This window comes from Parasteatoda tepidariorum, chromosome 6 (assembly GCF_043381705.1).
Source record: "Parasteatoda tepidariorum isolate YZ-2023 chromosome 6, CAS_Ptep_4.0, whole genome shotgun sequence".
NCBI classification, from domain to species: Eukaryota; Metazoa; Arthropoda; class Arachnida; order Araneae; family Theridiidae; genus Parasteatoda; species Parasteatoda tepidariorum.
In genome coordinates this window covers 76,252,377-76,269,777 of record NC_092209.1, presented here as the reverse complement: position 1 = coordinate 76,269,777, position 17,401 = coordinate 76,252,377, and the positions used below count along the sequence as shown (strand labels likewise).

At 29.6% G+C, this 17,401-nt stretch overlaps 1 protein-coding gene across 2 annotated transcripts in view; it reads right to left on the bottom strand.

Annotated features, from left to right (window-relative positions):
- Positions 1 to 386: 386 nt before the first annotated feature.
- The window catches only part of LOC107444534 (uncharacterized), a 401,614-nt gene continuing 384,599 nt past the window's right edge, over positions 387 to 17,401 (bottom strand). For both annotated transcript variants that reach the window (XM_043043210.2, XM_071182641.1), the window contains one exon: positions 387 to 3,429. In XM_043043210.2, the coding sequence (XP_042899144.1) occupies positions 3,111 to 3,429 (319 nt within the window). In that variant the 3' untranslated portion in view covers positions 387 to 3,110. The remainder of the gene's footprint in view (positions 3,430 to 17,401) is intronic.

Here is a 17,401-nt window from a genome sequence, read left to right as displayed (position 1 = left end):
GGTCTAGGAAACATCCCTGAGGATGATCCGATCACATGGCATCGCAATTTTGATGCTCTGCAGAGGGGATGGTTTCCCTGTTTTGGTAGACCGACGACCTGCGCGAAGTCGAGCACTTTATGGTAGAACAGTTTAACGAGGACCAATACCGCGCACCCTCAGTCCCTAACACAGGCTGATCATTCTGCGGTCAGTAAGCGGCTAGGCTAAGTGATGCTTGACTTTTGTGTTCAACTGATACGCGTGTCTTTACGATTAGTCCACTGCGGGACTATATTTCCTTGAATTGCGTAAATTTGTCTATTTATCCCTGAATAGTGAAAATTAGTCTACTTATCACTAAATAGTGTCTAATTTTAGTAAGCAGAAAATTGAGAGAGGCAATGTTTCCTGTAAATACTTTATTTAGAACATAAACGATACAAAATATGGGATGTAAAATATTTATATGAAAGCAAGAAATGGCTCATAAAATCTATAATATTTTACTCACCACCAAAATGTTGTTAAACATTTTTTATGTAATATAACATATATAAATGAAGCTTTGTCATGAGACATGAACATAAGTATATAATATTTTGCAAAGCATAACCACGAAAACAAAAATAAAGCACATTATGTGTGTATTTAGTAAATAATTCATTTAAGTATGAGTAAATGTCGTTATAAGAATTTATTTTTTGATGTTTTAGTGATTTATACATATGAAATGACTAGAAATTCAGTATCAGATGAGTATTCAAATATGACTGTACATTGAATTTCAGTACTATACAGTGCAGATATGAATAGAAAAAAAAATTCTCGCATTTCGTGGAAAGTAAACGTATCTCAAACTGATGATATTAATATGTTGTAATAATTTATACATGAGGGGAAAAATGAATTATCACATATATTGTAATGGTTTTAGGGTTGTGAAAATTGCTGGATTAAAATTGAACGTCATATAATCAATAGTGCACGCATTTTAAAATATTTGTAAATGCGTTTCATGTGTTATGCTTAAAAAATTGAAACAAAATCAAAGCTTGGCTTTCATGATAAAATATTAAATAAAAGCAAATATTTATAAAGTGTTAGAACTTCTTTGTTACGTTAGAAATTAAGAAATTAACAAGTTAAACTGCATTTTAAATACTAAATTTTCTTAAAACTGCAGAGGAAAAAAACTATTTGCTTCACTAAATAAAATTTCAATTCATTTTTATTAACTGTGTTTAAAAAAAAATCTATCAAGAGTTTTAAACAATAAATAACTATTTGATTGAAAGATTAATATTTGATCTAGATAAATAGTGTTTTAATAATATGATAGTATTAAATTCAGAACCGAAATATTTGATTATGTGTTTCAACAAATTTAAATATGTGTAAAGGAAAATTCATCAAAATTTTAAGTTAAAACAACTGAAAGAAGTATATATTATTTAAAAAAAAACTCAAACGTATATTTTTTGTTAAAAAAAAGGGTGAATAAAATGGATAAAAGAAATAACTTCGTAAGGAAAAAAGGAATAGCTGTGATACTGTAATTTTTAAATACAAATCATAGAGACATTTAAAAAAAATACTCTTATCATAAACAGTGGATTCCAAACCAATTATACTTTAAATCTTAAAATAGTTAATTAAAAGAAATATTTTGCAACATTTAAAGCAATTCAAATATTGTAAAAAAAAACTTAGTTAAGTAATGAGTTCGGTAATTTGAGAAAAAAAATTTAACAGTAATAAAATAATTATCAATCAAGAAAATTCAAAGGAATGCGCTTGAAAAAAAATTACAATTTCTCAAAAATTTTGTCATGCTCTTGCAATAATTATTTGAATAATTAAGCAAAGCATCTACAGACAAGAATCTACCTCACTTATCTAATGCAATGTTAGTAAGCGATAGGGGTAACTAAAAACGAAAATAACAGTTCTACAGACTTCCAACACCATAAGCAGCTACTAAGTAATGTTTAAAACATAAAATACAAATACCTAATACTTACTTAATTCTTAAAGAAAATCCATATTTATATCTGTAATAATCATATTTCTGTACATTGTTACAATAAAAATATTACTTTGTAAAAAGAGGAGCGATTTTTGACTGATATTAAGGATCTGGCTATGCTTTGAAACACTCAAAATTTCTCAAAAGTTAACTGGCATTGAAATTAAATAAAAAAAGCAAGTCACTTAATTCTTAATCTGTTAATTTTTTCTAAAAATTAGGATGTTATATTAATAATTAATATATTAAGAACGTGGGAAAAGATAAAGCTTAAAATATTGTGAAATAGAATAAAAATTATAGATATGCTGAAAAATATGGTATAAGCGATCCTTTTTTGTATACTTTTTAACAAATTACTGAAGGAAATTTAAGATACCTACATTGTATAAATACTTAAAATTTGCTAAAATTAAAGTTGGCAGTGAAAGATTTTTTTTTAAAAAAATATTCACTTTAACAGTTTATTGTTACATTACATGAAGCCAATAATGCATATTGAAATATATTTTAATAAAACATGTCATTCAACTATGAAAAATTAAAAGTGTTGTGAAATATGCAGTCATAAATGTGCGATAGTCTATTATTTCGCAATCCCTAAATGATGAAAATAATCTGGCCTAATATTTAAAAAAATCTAAATGGCATGTGGTTTAAATTTTCCATTTTTGTTGAACAATTAAAAAAAAATAGACAACTTTAACAAAATCTTAAATGTGTCTAAAATGTGTTATGAAATGTTTATTTGTGATGGAAAGAGATTTTTTTTTCTTTTTTTGTGATAAAAAGGAATATTTACAATAAAAGCAAAAATTATTGCACGAAAATTAATCTTAAATGAACTCGAAATAAACTTAAGTTTTTTTTAAAATCATTTTTAACATCGCTAAAATTAGATAAATTTGTTAAATTTCATTTCACAATCGGAATAACTGTTAAAGCAACTAAATAACGAAATAAAAATATGCAACGGAACAACTGAAAATAAAATTAATAATTAAAATTCACAAAGAATAAAAAACAAGAAGAATTAAAGATAAATTTGGACGGTTTTAAACGTAGTTCAATTGTGCCTATTAAACACTTTTTTCAATATTCCTCAAACCGGTGGAGGACCTCGCCAATACCGCAAATGAGAAGATAAAGAGAAATTGAAGTTGTTGAGCATATCACAACAGCTTGGTTCAAGGCAACAAGCTAGGCAGTAAAGAAAAACTAAGGCTAATTGCACAGGGACAGCAATTTTCATCATTCGCCAAAAACGAGATGGCCTTTTCTTGGAGGGAGGGTCTTTAAATCCAGCTTTACTCTGCGGTATGATATGATAAGATGAAACACAGCTATCGGCTTCAAGCAGCTGCATTGCATCTTCGAATTGGTCATCTGGATCATCTTCCAAATCCAAAACACTGGTTACTCTGTAAGGAAAATGAAAATATAATTCAAATAATGTAATTATAACATGAAGGGCTTGAAACTTAAGTAGTTCTTAAGCACGGTTTCTAAAGAGATATTAAAAGTTACTAGGTTATACTAAATAACAGTTCAATACGCAGAAATATCCCATTGCCAACACAGAGATCCTACTTTTTGTCATAAAAAAACTCCCTTAAAACACTTTTCTAAGAAGCTTAAGAATGAGGGTTATTATTTTATTGCTCAAAGTTTTTTCTTATCCAAATGAAAACCGAATTTAATTTTCAATCAAGTTTATTTTAATATTTATTTAAATATGCTGAATAGCAGATTTAATTTTTACCAAATTGATCTAGTAGTTGTAGTTCATTTACGTCGCACTAGAGCTGCACAATGGGCTATCGACGACGATCTGGGAAACATCCCTGAGGATGATCCCAAGACATGCCATCAGGATTTTGATCCTCTGCAGAGGGGATGGCACCCCCGCTTTGGTAGCCCAACGACCTGCAAGCGAAGTCGAGCACTTTATGGTAGGACAGTTTAACGAGGATCAATACCGCACACCCTCGGTCTCTACGCAGACTGATCCAAGTGGTCACTCTTCAGTACATTGACCACAGTCAGCAATACTTGACTTCGGTGATCTGATGGGAACTGTGTCTTAACGATCAGTCCACTGCGGGACCAATTGATTTAGTTTAAAAATTAGAACTAATGACGGTATTAATTGACATTTAAATTGTTGGATCGACTGGATTTTGACAAATTTTGACAAGTCAATAGCTCATTTGAATGAAAAACATGAGCAGGAAAAATATCTAAAGACCGTCTAAAAATTTTGACCATGCTTTTTCTCCACTTTTACTTGGTTCTACGATGACAATCATTAAAACGAATTGCGTAAAGCACTTTAACGAACATAACTTTAATTAACATAGCGCGGTTTAATTACAAAACTTAAATCACCCTTTCATTGAAAAATCAGTTTGGATAGTCTATGACAATTTAACTGCTTTTATTTGAGGTTTCGATTTTATCATTGAATTTCATTGATTGAAAATGATAAATTCATTGAAAATGAGAAAACTATGGCAAATTGACAGAAATTCCTTAAACAGAATAATAGTAATTTAAAAAGAATATTTAATGTATTCAATGAAATAGGTTGTTTATAAGTTCAAATGTCATTTCATTACTCAGGGAATACTTAAGATATTTACATGGAAAAAAAAAAGCCATCTAATTTCATAAATACGTCTCTTTCCCAAATAACTGATTGACCCAATCAACTTAGCCATGAAGTTACTAGCCAAGTATAGCCATAGCTTGTAGTTGTCCATTTTCGATCAACAACTATTTTGTAATTGAGATTCTACTTTCTACTACCATACTTACTACTTAATATACTATTTTATTTTACTACCATAAAATTAAAATTATTTTTAAAACAAAAGGCGAATGTTAAACATTCATATTGTAGTGTTCAGAATATTTAATATATTCAATGAAATAGGCTGGTTATAAGTTCAAATGTCAATTGCATTACTCACACAATGCTCCAGATATTTAAATGGAGAACAAACAAAAGCCATCTAATTTTTCAAGTCTCGATTTATTTAATAGAATAGGAATTATTACTTAAACAGCAATTAATTATGAGATTACAATTTGTTCAAGGAACTGCTAGCGGCAAATGTTACAGCCAGCTTTTTCATTTTTTTTCCATTACAAATGATCTCATTTAATTTAATTCATACAACCGAACTGGATACCGTCAAATTGTTTTAATACTCGTATACCTTTTGCTACAGTTATTAATGAATCCAATAATAAATGATGCAAATAGATTTGCTTTCCTCATTCCCAAAATCGATGATCTTTTCTGTCATGGCAATATATAAACCATAAGCCGCTTACACTGTCAGGTAAAAAAAAAAAAACTTTGGCTATCATGTTGACTCGTGCCCAACCTTACAATCAATTACCGACGAGCCTGAGTTGCTAGATTTTTCTTAATAGCGGGTATTCAAGGTACGGGGGATACCGTCGCATCTGATTTCGCAACAATGAAATAATCAAGGATTTCGGTCTGGAAGCCTCCAATTCCGGATAATACGCGATGACGGATATCAAGATGTTCGAAACGGGTGTGGTAGATGATGTTTGATACTTGCTTATTCATGTATAATAAGTTATGTCAAATTAGGAAGCCGTAGCTGTACTTCGATTCCGAGTGTAATAATGGTTTGACCAAATCTGCCGTGGACGCTGTATAATTCTGTGGTATAAATCAAACCATAGTAGGAAGGTTAAAGGGCACAGGTGCATTTAATGAAATGGTTTTGCAAAGACAAAAAATAGTAATTTTTTTTATAAGTATTATATTATATGCACTATAGAGTAGATTAAAAAAACTTTTTTAGAGTCGGCTATTTGATACTGTACAAATTTACACAGTAATCTTGAAAAAAGCAGCAGGATGCACATTACAGTTTCTAATTATAAAGCTTGGATTGGATTGAATGCAACGTTTAATGGCTATGCAGAATACGGAACTATACAGAACAAAAATTTAAATGTTATCAAGCAATCAAGATAGTGAAATCACACGATTTTATAAACTAAACTAAACAGAAAATCAAAATAAAAGAAGAAAAAAGATCACTATAGTACCTTGAGATCTGTTTAACTTGAAAAAAATGAACGGTAAATGCTAAGTGAAGAAAAATGATAGGTATTACAGTGTTTTCGTTACAAAAAAAAAGTGGGTGAGAATTTCTCACCCATTCTCAAAAACTGGGTGAGATTTCAAAAAGTTAGGTGAGATTTCTAAAAATGAAAAAAACACAAATAGACTTGGAAAAGAAATATTTCATTTTTAACATCTTCTAATTTTTAAAGCACTGAATATTTTTGCTGCATTATCATATGGAAAGTGTTCTATATCTACTTTTTCATCAGCTATTCTCATTAGGTTGCTCAAATGCTTATCAGTCAATCTATTAGTATATTTTGTCTTAATTCGGTTTTGGGTGCAACAGATGCTGAACTATTCGGAACCACTAAGAAAATTTGTAGCATTGTGCACACACTTTCCTATCCTCTTCACCTGCCAGCATAGGCTTTTCAATTATTTCTGTTATAGAATAGTGAAGTTATTTTCATGTTCATACTTCATGCTAGTATTTGATCCGTATCCGTTGAATATCCGTATTTGCTTCGTTGTGACCGTTCCTACCGACATTTGTTTCATTTTGATTTGTCCGTTACGGACTAGAAAATGTTGCCTTAACAAGGCATTTGTCCATCTTGCATTCAAGCACAAAAAATTTAAACGTCTTACATGAAGAAACCTTACCTACGGTTAATACGTGGTTGCAGAGAAATGTGTTCTGAAAGGGTTACGGGGGCATTGTGTTCTGCTTTTCGCACTGGTTCTGAACAATACTGGTAAATAGGAAAGCTTGATAACAAGGACCGATGTTGAAAATAAGGAAAGATCAAGGAAGAAAAGTGAAACGGATTTCATTTAAAATAGCGGAAGACGAAATTTTTTCTGAAATTCGTGAGATTCGCTCATTTTGAAATTCATTAATAGAGTGCGAGAACTTCTCGCGTTAATCATTTTTTAATGCGAGAAAAGAAAAAAATATGCGAGATTCTCGCGTTCTCGCGAAAAAACACTGATAGACACTGATAGAAGTGAAAACACTGATAGACACAATAGTGCCATAAAAATCTAAATGATACAATTTATAGTTTTGTTCTTGTTATAAAAATACTGTCAACTTGCAGAATATGTTGAACATTCTAAAGAGAAAACATTAAAAACCTGCGCGAAAAAAGTTTAAAAAGTAAACTGATAGTATATTTTTTAGTATATTTAAGAAAAATATCAAATAAAATATTTAAGTCATTTTTTTATGTTTTAGTTTATGTCCGAGTTAAGTATAAATAATTATCAAACACATGGGTGTAAAAATATAAAGAGAAAAAAAGCTGTTCTTTTAGAGAAAAAAAGGACTTATTTTCAATTTTCCATTTAAAAAAAAATTTTAGAATTAAAATTTTTACAATTTTGAGATTGCAAATGGGAGAATAAGATTAAAAAGGAATTCCTTTGTATTTTGTTCACGTATACAAAAAATAAAAGTTCGCATATAATATAAAGATGAATAAATTGAAATAAATATCGGAAATAGTTTATTTTCAATTTTAAATTAGATTAAAAAAATAGAAACTAGGCTTTATTATCATGAGGAATAAAAATCTCCTGAAGGAGATAATTAAGATAACGTTAAGCCAATGTTAAAATTTATAAATTATTATACGGTAGTTCAAAATAGCATACAATTTCCGATACTATTTTGGAACATCATCTTTAGTGCGAAATACAAAAAAATAGCGGTGATGAAAAACATTACAAATAACAATAAGCAGTTAATAAAATTTACAACTGAATTAGTCAATAAAAAAGTTGGAGTCAAAACACATAAAATACATGAGTATCGAACAAAAGAAAAGCTGACAAAAAAACTTCAGGGGAAATCAAATATAAAGAATCGGAACTTAAAAATTGCGGAATTATTGATGTATTTCATGTGTTTTGACTCCCACTTTCTAATTGACTGGTTCAGTTTTAAATTATATTTACTTCACACTGCTCACTTGCTATGTTTTTTATCGCCGTTTTTCTGTATTTTGCACTGAAGATGATGTTCCAATGCGACATCAAAACTCAATTAATCGAAAACTCGATAACATCGATTGTGAACTTAAACGCTGGCTTAACGTTATCTTAATTATCCCTTTGACAAGGTTTTTATCCTTCAAAATAGTAAAGCGTAGTTTCTATTTTTTATCGAATTTTAAAATAGTTTGAAAATAAACTAATCGAACATTTATTTATTTCCATCTTATAGGCCTTAGATTTTCTTTAAAATTAATTGCATTATTATTTAAAAGAGTATCGCATGACCTGATAATGTAAATGAAACACATAGTTTAACATATTAAATTCATAAGTGAGTAATGCAATGATGACTATAAAAAAAACGATGTTGCAATATTAGCAAAAAGAGAAGCTGAAGTTACATCGTAATTTTATTTCTCCTGTATCTGCATAAATCCATAAATAAAACATCGATTCTATAAGTAACTATACTGCGTTACTTCACATTGCATTAAAGAAAAAAAATTAATGAAATGTGTGGCTTTCTTTTTTTACATCAAACCACTATGTATCTTTTCATATCTAATATGCCAAGCCTAAATCTCATACATCACCAAAAGATTAAAAAAAAAGAAAAAAAAAAGAATATAGACCTTCCTTAACCGTATATATTAACGCGACAAACACCGGTGCTTCTGAACCTTCGCAAAATATATATGCAGGCGCGCCTACGGATTTTTTAATACATTAAACCATAACGATACAAAACTTAATAAGAAAAAAAAATCCCTTTGGTAGAAGGCGGGAATGGAGATAATCTAAACTGGTATTATCAGCCAGTAAAGCTTAATGATACTCTATTGGTCATACTAGATTCATGTCTCTTTGTGAGCATTTGATGGATACATACATAAACATTGACTGTTAAGGATGGGGTAATGTGGTTCTTAATAAATTTCACCTATATTTCTGCCCAGCCTTTATTTTTGGGGCTCATTAATTTGTCGAGGGGGTTTTTAGATGAATGGATGCCCAAGACGGGTTTTAAGGAAAAAAAACACAAAGAACTACGGACTTGTTATTGTAATTTTTGTCTTGAAGAGTAATAGGCAGAGAATGTGTTGCAATATCCCTACTGGTGAAATATTATTATCTTACTTCTTAAACACGATTAAACGATACTAAACTTAAACTAGAACGGAGACATGATTAAATTTGACAGAGAAATTTCAAACGTTGTAGCAAAGTTCGTAGCAAATTTGTAACGTTGTAGCAAAGATAGTAGCGAATTTACAACGATGAACCATAATATTAATTCAATGAACATATTTTTCAGAAAGTAAGAAAAATAAATAATAGAAAAAAATTAACATTATTTTATTTCTGTTCACTATATAAATAATTCAATAAATTAAATATACGTTTAATATTTCCAATTTCTTAAAATAAATATTTTATCTTTGGACTAACTAGTGCTTGTTCCTGAATCTCCTAAAATTCCGTTTGAACATAATTTAACTATACTATTAGAAAATTTAGATTATATTGAACCATAAAGTGTTTCAAATTTGCATCAATATAAGTGCGTTACTAAGTTAAACATGTGAAATTGTGAACTTCAAACTTATGCTTCTTGATTTTGATGCACTTCTATGTTAAACTTTTACTTCAACTTTGAACTTTGCTTCAACTTTGAATATAAAATACGGGTGAATTTCACAACTTTTTGAATTTGCAGTAAATGGTTATCGAGCAAATTATTATTCAAATTTATACAAACGATAAGTATGGACGATTTCTATCAATCAACAGAAAAATATTTCCTCTTGGCTATAAATGCTTTGCAACAATAGATCTTTTTGTGAAAAGTTTGAAAATTATATTAACAAAAAACATGACTAAAGAAATTTCCTATACTTTGATACAACCAGAAAGTTTAGAACTCGTATTGATGTATAATCAAAATATATCACATTGGAATCATATTATATGATAAATAAATTATAGGGTAAATTCGGAAATCAATAATTTCTATCATTGAAAATTGGACTAACAAAAATTATGAACGATAAAAATTTGAACAACTTCCACTCATCCAATTATTATTTTTACTTGGCCATAAAAGCTAGATTTTTGCTAATCGTAAAATTCTTTTCCAGCTTCGACGAAACAGATTCTTTTAAGTTTTACATCATATCTTTTTCCCCAGAGTCATTAAATAAAAAATTAAACAATTCTCGAATATTTCCCTGCAATTCGGCAAAACANTTTGCGTAAACATAGGAAGGGGAGATTTCGATTTGCTTACTCATGTTGACAAGAACAAAAAATATGACTGCAGAAATTTCATATACTTTGATACAACCAGAAAGTTTAGAACTCGTATTGATATATAATCAAAATATATCACATTGAAATCATATTATATGATAAATAATTATAGGGTAAATTCGGAAATCAATAATTTCTATCACTGAAAATTGGACTAACAAAAATTATGAACGATAAAAATTTGAACAACTTCCATTCATCCAATTATTATTTTTACTTGGCCATAAAAGCTAGATTTTTGCTAATCGTAAAATTCTTTTCCAGCTTCGACGAAACAGATTCTTTTAAGTTTTACATCATATCTTTTTCCCCAGAGTCATTAAATAAAAAATTAAACAATTCTCGAATATTTCCCTGCAATTCGGCAAAACATTACAAGGAAATCTACTTTGCACTTAAAGGTAAAAAAAAAAAATTGCAAAAAGTCGAGGTTAAAGTCATATCTTGGAGATGCCTCCCTCCTCCAAACGAAATCCCTACCATTTACAAAGATTACACCCCAAGTTTGATGGATTGGTGTCGCCTCCAGCAAAAGAAGATAGCAAAAAGGCCAACAACTGTAATGATAGGAGAAAAGTTTAAGTAATTACCGGCGCATGCTGACTTATACACATTTGGAGCATTAGCGGTGAATGAAGTTAAAAAAAGAAGATATTGCAGAATGACACGAAGAGGGACTGGCTTAAGGGGAAGAGTTCAAGTGAAAAAGAATGGTTGAGAAGACCTTTTCAATTGTAAGTTCACACTGAGATTGGGTTTAAAGTGATAGTCGTGATTTAAAGAGTGAGATGTTTACACCCTTTTAAACTTTGGCTAACATTGTTCATATGAGTTTTTTTGTCATTGAGATTCAAGGCATGTCTTTAGTTTTTTCCTGCAAGGGCACAAGCAATTACAAAGTGGCAAGGCAAGTTAAAGATTTGAATAACATGTTTAGTTAGAGAATGCTGGTCATCTTTAAATAATTAAAAGTAAACGTTTAAGCATTTTACATTCAAAATTAACAAGGACAGAAGTCAAAGCAATATTTTTTAATGAATGTTTATAAAAACTAAAGCATGGGCATCGTTGGTTGGGGCAGTGGATATATGTCCTCCTCAATAATTAATCTCTAAAAGTTCCCCTCAATATTTCAAACAAATAAAGAAAATTTGTATGAATCCTCATCGATTTAAATTCATCCCAGTTAAAAACGAGAGAGTGATAAAAATAATCACTTTTTGCAAATATTTAGCTTACATAAGATTTTTCTTCTTCTTTTTTTTATGAAATTTCGAGCTATTGTGATGTGTATCTTAATTTTGAGAAGAGCATTTTTTATTTATTTACTTATTTTTTTGAAATTTTAAATTGAATCCCTGAGACACCTATAAACTAAAGACACCAAATGTAGAATAATAATATAATGTGATTTGGGAAAAAATTTATTTTTCCCTCATCTTTACCAAGTAGTTGACAATGATTTATGAAATGTAAAATCATGTTTAACAACCTGATGAAGAAAAGCTCTTCCTTCCACACGCGTCTCTAAACGAAATGGTGTCTTAATAAATCCTCGTGTGCTTCTCACAACTTTTCATTCAATAATTCTTGTTTAAGTTTCAGTAAATATAAATCATGCTTATGTAGTATTTATATTTACTGAGTCATCACTGAAAATCATGCTTATGTAGTATTATTCCCTGGTGCTTATGTAGTATTATTCACAGCTTCTTAGCATTATCCGTTGATTATAAAAGGTATAAAGAGTAGAAATAGTTTCATTTTGTTTTTGAATAAGTTCTTAAAGTATTAACAAATATATAGTTTTTTAAAAAATAAGCTTTTTATGTTTTTTAAAAAAAGTTCTTAAAATGGTAACTAGTTTTCTTTTATGAAAAAGGGAAATTGTTATATTTTGATGGAATCGCTCAAAAATTTCAAAGAATAGACCTAAGAATTTTCCAGAAACAGCAAATAATAATAATTTCGAAAAATAGGGAATTAAATTATTTTTAAAATTTATGATCTCTTGATTAGTGTTTAACAATTATATCAATAATATTTTTCTTTATACTTCAAAAAAAAAAAAAAAAAAAAACTAAAAAGTATTCTACATTATTTTTTGACCTTAAAATAAAAGTTTTTTAAAGGTTATCAAATCAGTATACAATCACGAAATTAGATTGGGACAAATCACGCGAAATTTTCATCTCCAAAAGTATAGTGACTCACTCTACTATCAAACATGATGCATAACAAATAATTGTTAGCTTTATTACTTTAACGACTGACTCTAGAATAATCTCTTACAAAAGCGTGCCCTAATTTTCTTCCCCCTCCGAAATGAATACTTAGTGAAAATTTTTCGAAGAGGTTTAATTATAATCGAAGGAAACTTGAATCTAATAATAAGGCTACAGAATAGAGGCCATTCTTAGGGCTCTAAGCTGAACTCTAAAATTGACCTTTCAAGGTCGGCTCGTGGCCCCCTTATGCCCTTTGATTATTTTTGTCCGTCATGTTAGAGTTTTTGATAATGAGAAATAATTGGTTAGAGATTTGGCTAGTTATTTAAGAAATTCCCTGTCGTAAGAGGCCGGAGAATTTTTATAAGAAAGTGACTTTCCTTTTGATATATAGTTAAAGCATAAAATGTACTTTATTTTTGGAAGTTAGAAACAAAAATTTTATTTAATTGCAAAATTTATAATAATGCTTTCACAGAAATTTGCCAAGGTTTTTAGAAACTTAACTTTATTGTGAGTTTAATTTAATTCTAATTATTTATGGAAGTGTTAAAAAAATTAATACAATGAAGTTTTTTTGCTTTTCTAAAAATTATATTTTATTAATCATCATAAGTTTTTTTTTTTTTTTTTTTTTTTTTTTTTAACGTTTTAAAGCGTTTTTCGGTGAAGTCATATCAAAATGAGACATTAACGGGATTTTGGATGCCTTCAAATTCGTGCTTTTTCTAATATTTTACTTTGGTATGATATTTAAATTTGGATAATATTTTTTAAACCTACCATTCTTAGGATGCATAATAGTAGATATGACTATACCAATAAATATCTGTAAATTGTAACTAATTTCGAAAGCAATGATGTCCATACTGAATTATGCTATGTACAAATGCTAACCGATGTTCAAACCACCTAACTAAATGCTGATAGTTTTAAACTCGAATGTTAGCAAACATTTTGAATATTAAATATTAAAGAATAAAATTTAATCTTATCTAAAACTACCCAAGTTTTATTTAATTTAAAAATGGAACAACCCAAAGCGGAAAATTAAATATTTACGCGAAATAAATTTAATCACCGCACTGCAATTGCCCTGACAAATGCAGAAAAATCATGCTCAAATTGGTTCGAGATGTATTTTTTTAAAAATGATTACAAGCGGTAAACTGCAATATAATAGTTTAAAGTCACTACAAGCATTTCAGAAATAAGAGATGGCAGTAAGTACCAAACCACACAATTCGCCTGGGTTTATTGAAACATAAAAATTTTTATGCAAACTAAGAAATAAAAAAATACTTATTATAAGAATGAAATCTAAAACATTAAATTCAAATGAACAACAAAAAAATTCCAAATATAAAAATACCCAAGCTTAAATTTCTCTAAAAGTTAATAAATAAAGTAAAACAATTTGAAAAATTGAGCATATTAATAGTCTAGATCAGCAGTTCTTAAAAAAAAAAATAATAATAAATTGGGAAACCGTTGGCTTAAATAGCCACAGCTAAACTGGAACTACGAAATTAAACTCACTTAGTTACATCGTAATTAGAGAGAGGGAAAAGAATCACGTATTGTCGCAAAGTACACTCACACAAAAATTGGTGCAAGGCTGAACAATAATTTCGGTATTTTCCGGCATAGAAAGATCCAAATTTGATGAGATTTGAATACGATGTCGAATTGAACGACTTTTTCGTTCAGGTTGAACGACAGTATCGTAATCAAGTTTAAAAATTACGCAAGTATGGCCTAATTTACCATATTATAAGAGCAGCACATTTAAACTGTATTATGATTATTAAACAGGCTCCAAAATGCCTAACACTGTGATCCAAATCCCTGGAATTCAATTATGATAATTCCGCTATTCTAATTTATTTTATATTTTATGACCGTCGTTGAACAGTCAACCCAATTTGTGGGTTTACGACCACCAATATTCAACCTCGTAGAATTGCAATTTTGAACCCAATCCAGAAGACAAGGAAACCCTTAGATCAATAATGGGAGAAATTTTCTTTCGTGGAAGACTTTCTGATGGAACTAACACGAATTTGCGTTACATGGAGAGGAAGAACACGTGAAACTCCCACGGTTAGCCTGACGGCAAGGGGACTCTAACCCATGATCCGTCTACCACCGAGGATATTTCATGTCAGCACTATGGTCGGTGCAAGCCGGATGCGGAATTCGTATCGACCAGCTATCACCGTGATCGAATCCCGGTTCACCTCATTGAAAGCTCTATCCCCTGACTCATTGCGGCTTCCACAATTTTATTTATAGTAAAGGTTAGCTAATTTACCAAAATTTTATTTATCTGTACAAGTGAAAAATAGCTAAAAAAAAACATTAAAAAAAACGCATAGTTAGGAGACTTTAAATTTCTACGATTCAATACTAGATTCACAAAGAAACAATCAATGCACTTAACACTTGTTTCAATCGGGAATGGTTTCGGACCAAAACATAGAAAGGTCCATTTATAACTGTCGTGATAACAAGTCATACAAAACACCCATCTCATTCACATCCACAAAAGCGTCAAAACAATGTTACAACTTAAAGACCTAAAAATAGAGCCCACCAAAGATGCGAAGAAGCAAACCGCACTATTATTTTGTCACTTCAAGACTTCAATTGGTAATAAATAAACCAGGGGTGGGATGATCATCCCCCAAAGGACCCCTTATGTTTCGATATAGACCTCCCTATTCCCATTTTGCGAAATGTTAGCGCGTGTATATAGCATCTAAATAAAAAGCCCCCCTAAAACAATAAATAACGTAATGGGGTGTTTCGGCGAGGCAGTAATAGAGGTAGATATTGCAGTATTATGCATATTGGTATGTTTGAGGAAAATGTTGGGCTATTATGCAACGCATGTAACGCGTTAGGTGTTTTCTCTGTTTCTTGTGTTATTTCTAATTTATTCTTTCCGCTTATATTTCGAAAAAAAAAATGTCGTTTTGTCTCAATTTTTGTAAACGATTCAAAAAAGTGCAATAATATCCTTCATTTTTTTTTCTTTTCTTACGAAAAGTTTAGTTAAATATATTTTTTCTTGTACAGTGTAATTCGCGAGTCTATATCTAAACCTACAACTACAGTTATACTCTCAAATATTAGTGAGCCTTGGATGTTATAATGTTACTTTTGTTACATTAGTTTGTTTTTCGCTTAAAACAAAACATATGTAAGAGCTTGAGGCGCTCCATTTAAAGACTTTGTTGGTAAAATACAAAGAAAAAAAAAAGATTTATGTCTCCTTAAATACAAATACAAGCTGAAGACACGAGTAAAGAATGTGTATTGGTCGCTTAAATCAGAAATATAATATTTATTAACATTCTGAGACTCATCTTTTAACATATTGGGCAACATTTGATATAATTTTGTCATTCTAAAAATAATATTTCTTATTTTTTTTTCTTTTCGCATGCCTTTACAAAGCTTCATTCTATGTAAAAATATAATTAGTTTTTAACAACAATAACAATGTATGAAATTTGAATCAAGTAACCTCTTGAAAAGTTTTAAGGCCTATTATTATTTGATTCTACAACATTTTGTTTCATAATCAAAAAGTGAAAAAAATACAGTATATAAACAATGTAATAATGTACGAAATGTAAAAAATGCTACAAATTAAAATTTATAATTTTATATAATAATTAGAAACATTAACTAAGTTAAATACAAATTTAAAAAAATATTATGACATTTATAATTTAATTTCTTATGGGCTGCGGGTTTCCAAATAACATGAAGAAAAAAAACTATTTCTTGCTGTTTTTCAGAGTTCTGGTTTCAGAATATTATAGAAAATAGGTGAATAATTACACTGAGGAAATTTTTTGTTTTTGTTTTGTTCTCTTTTGCGTGAGATTTTTCAGCAGATCTTAAATACATCCGTATCACAGATTTATAATTTGCAATCGGTTTCTCGTTCCAAACTACAGTTTTTTAAATACATTTTATTCCATTTTTTAAAATGTACAAATTTAAAAACGTTATGTATAACGGGGGTTGCGTAAAAGTTGGGGTGCACCATTAAAAGATTAAAATTGCATACGAAACCATGTCCGGAAATGTCGCCGGAAGTGCTATGGTCACTTCGCTATTATGATTTATTTTTTCTTATGCTTCTGAACATGTCGAAAACGGGAAGCGTCCCTAGCCGCGTACGACGATATTTCTGGACATGGGTTTCATACAATTTCAATTCTAATGGTGGCCCCTAGAAGTTTTTCGCAACATTTACACGACTCCCTGTTACATATATCGTTTTTAAACTTGTCCATTTCGGCAAAAAAATAAGCTAAAATGTCATTTTATAAAATATACGTAGCTTTACATGCAAAACTAATTTCATATACGAAATCCCCATACTTTAATTGAACAAGATTTAATTGAACATTTATACATTTGCAACAAAATATTTGTTCCCCAGTTATTATCTTCTCCGCTTCCATGCAATTTCTTTGTTGGGTATGGGTTATAAATGTATGATAAAGGTTGTTTGTATTTAATCTTTAGCGGCGCTCAAGACATTTCCACTGTTTAAATAGTTAAGAATTTGATACATCTTTGATACAATTGATTGACATTTGATACAATTGTTTCAATGTTTTTCACTTCGCTAGTGATTTGATAGCGTAATTGTTCACTCTTTTCTTGGTTATTTAATTGTGTATTGAGACTGAAAATTACTTAAAACTTGTGAATTAG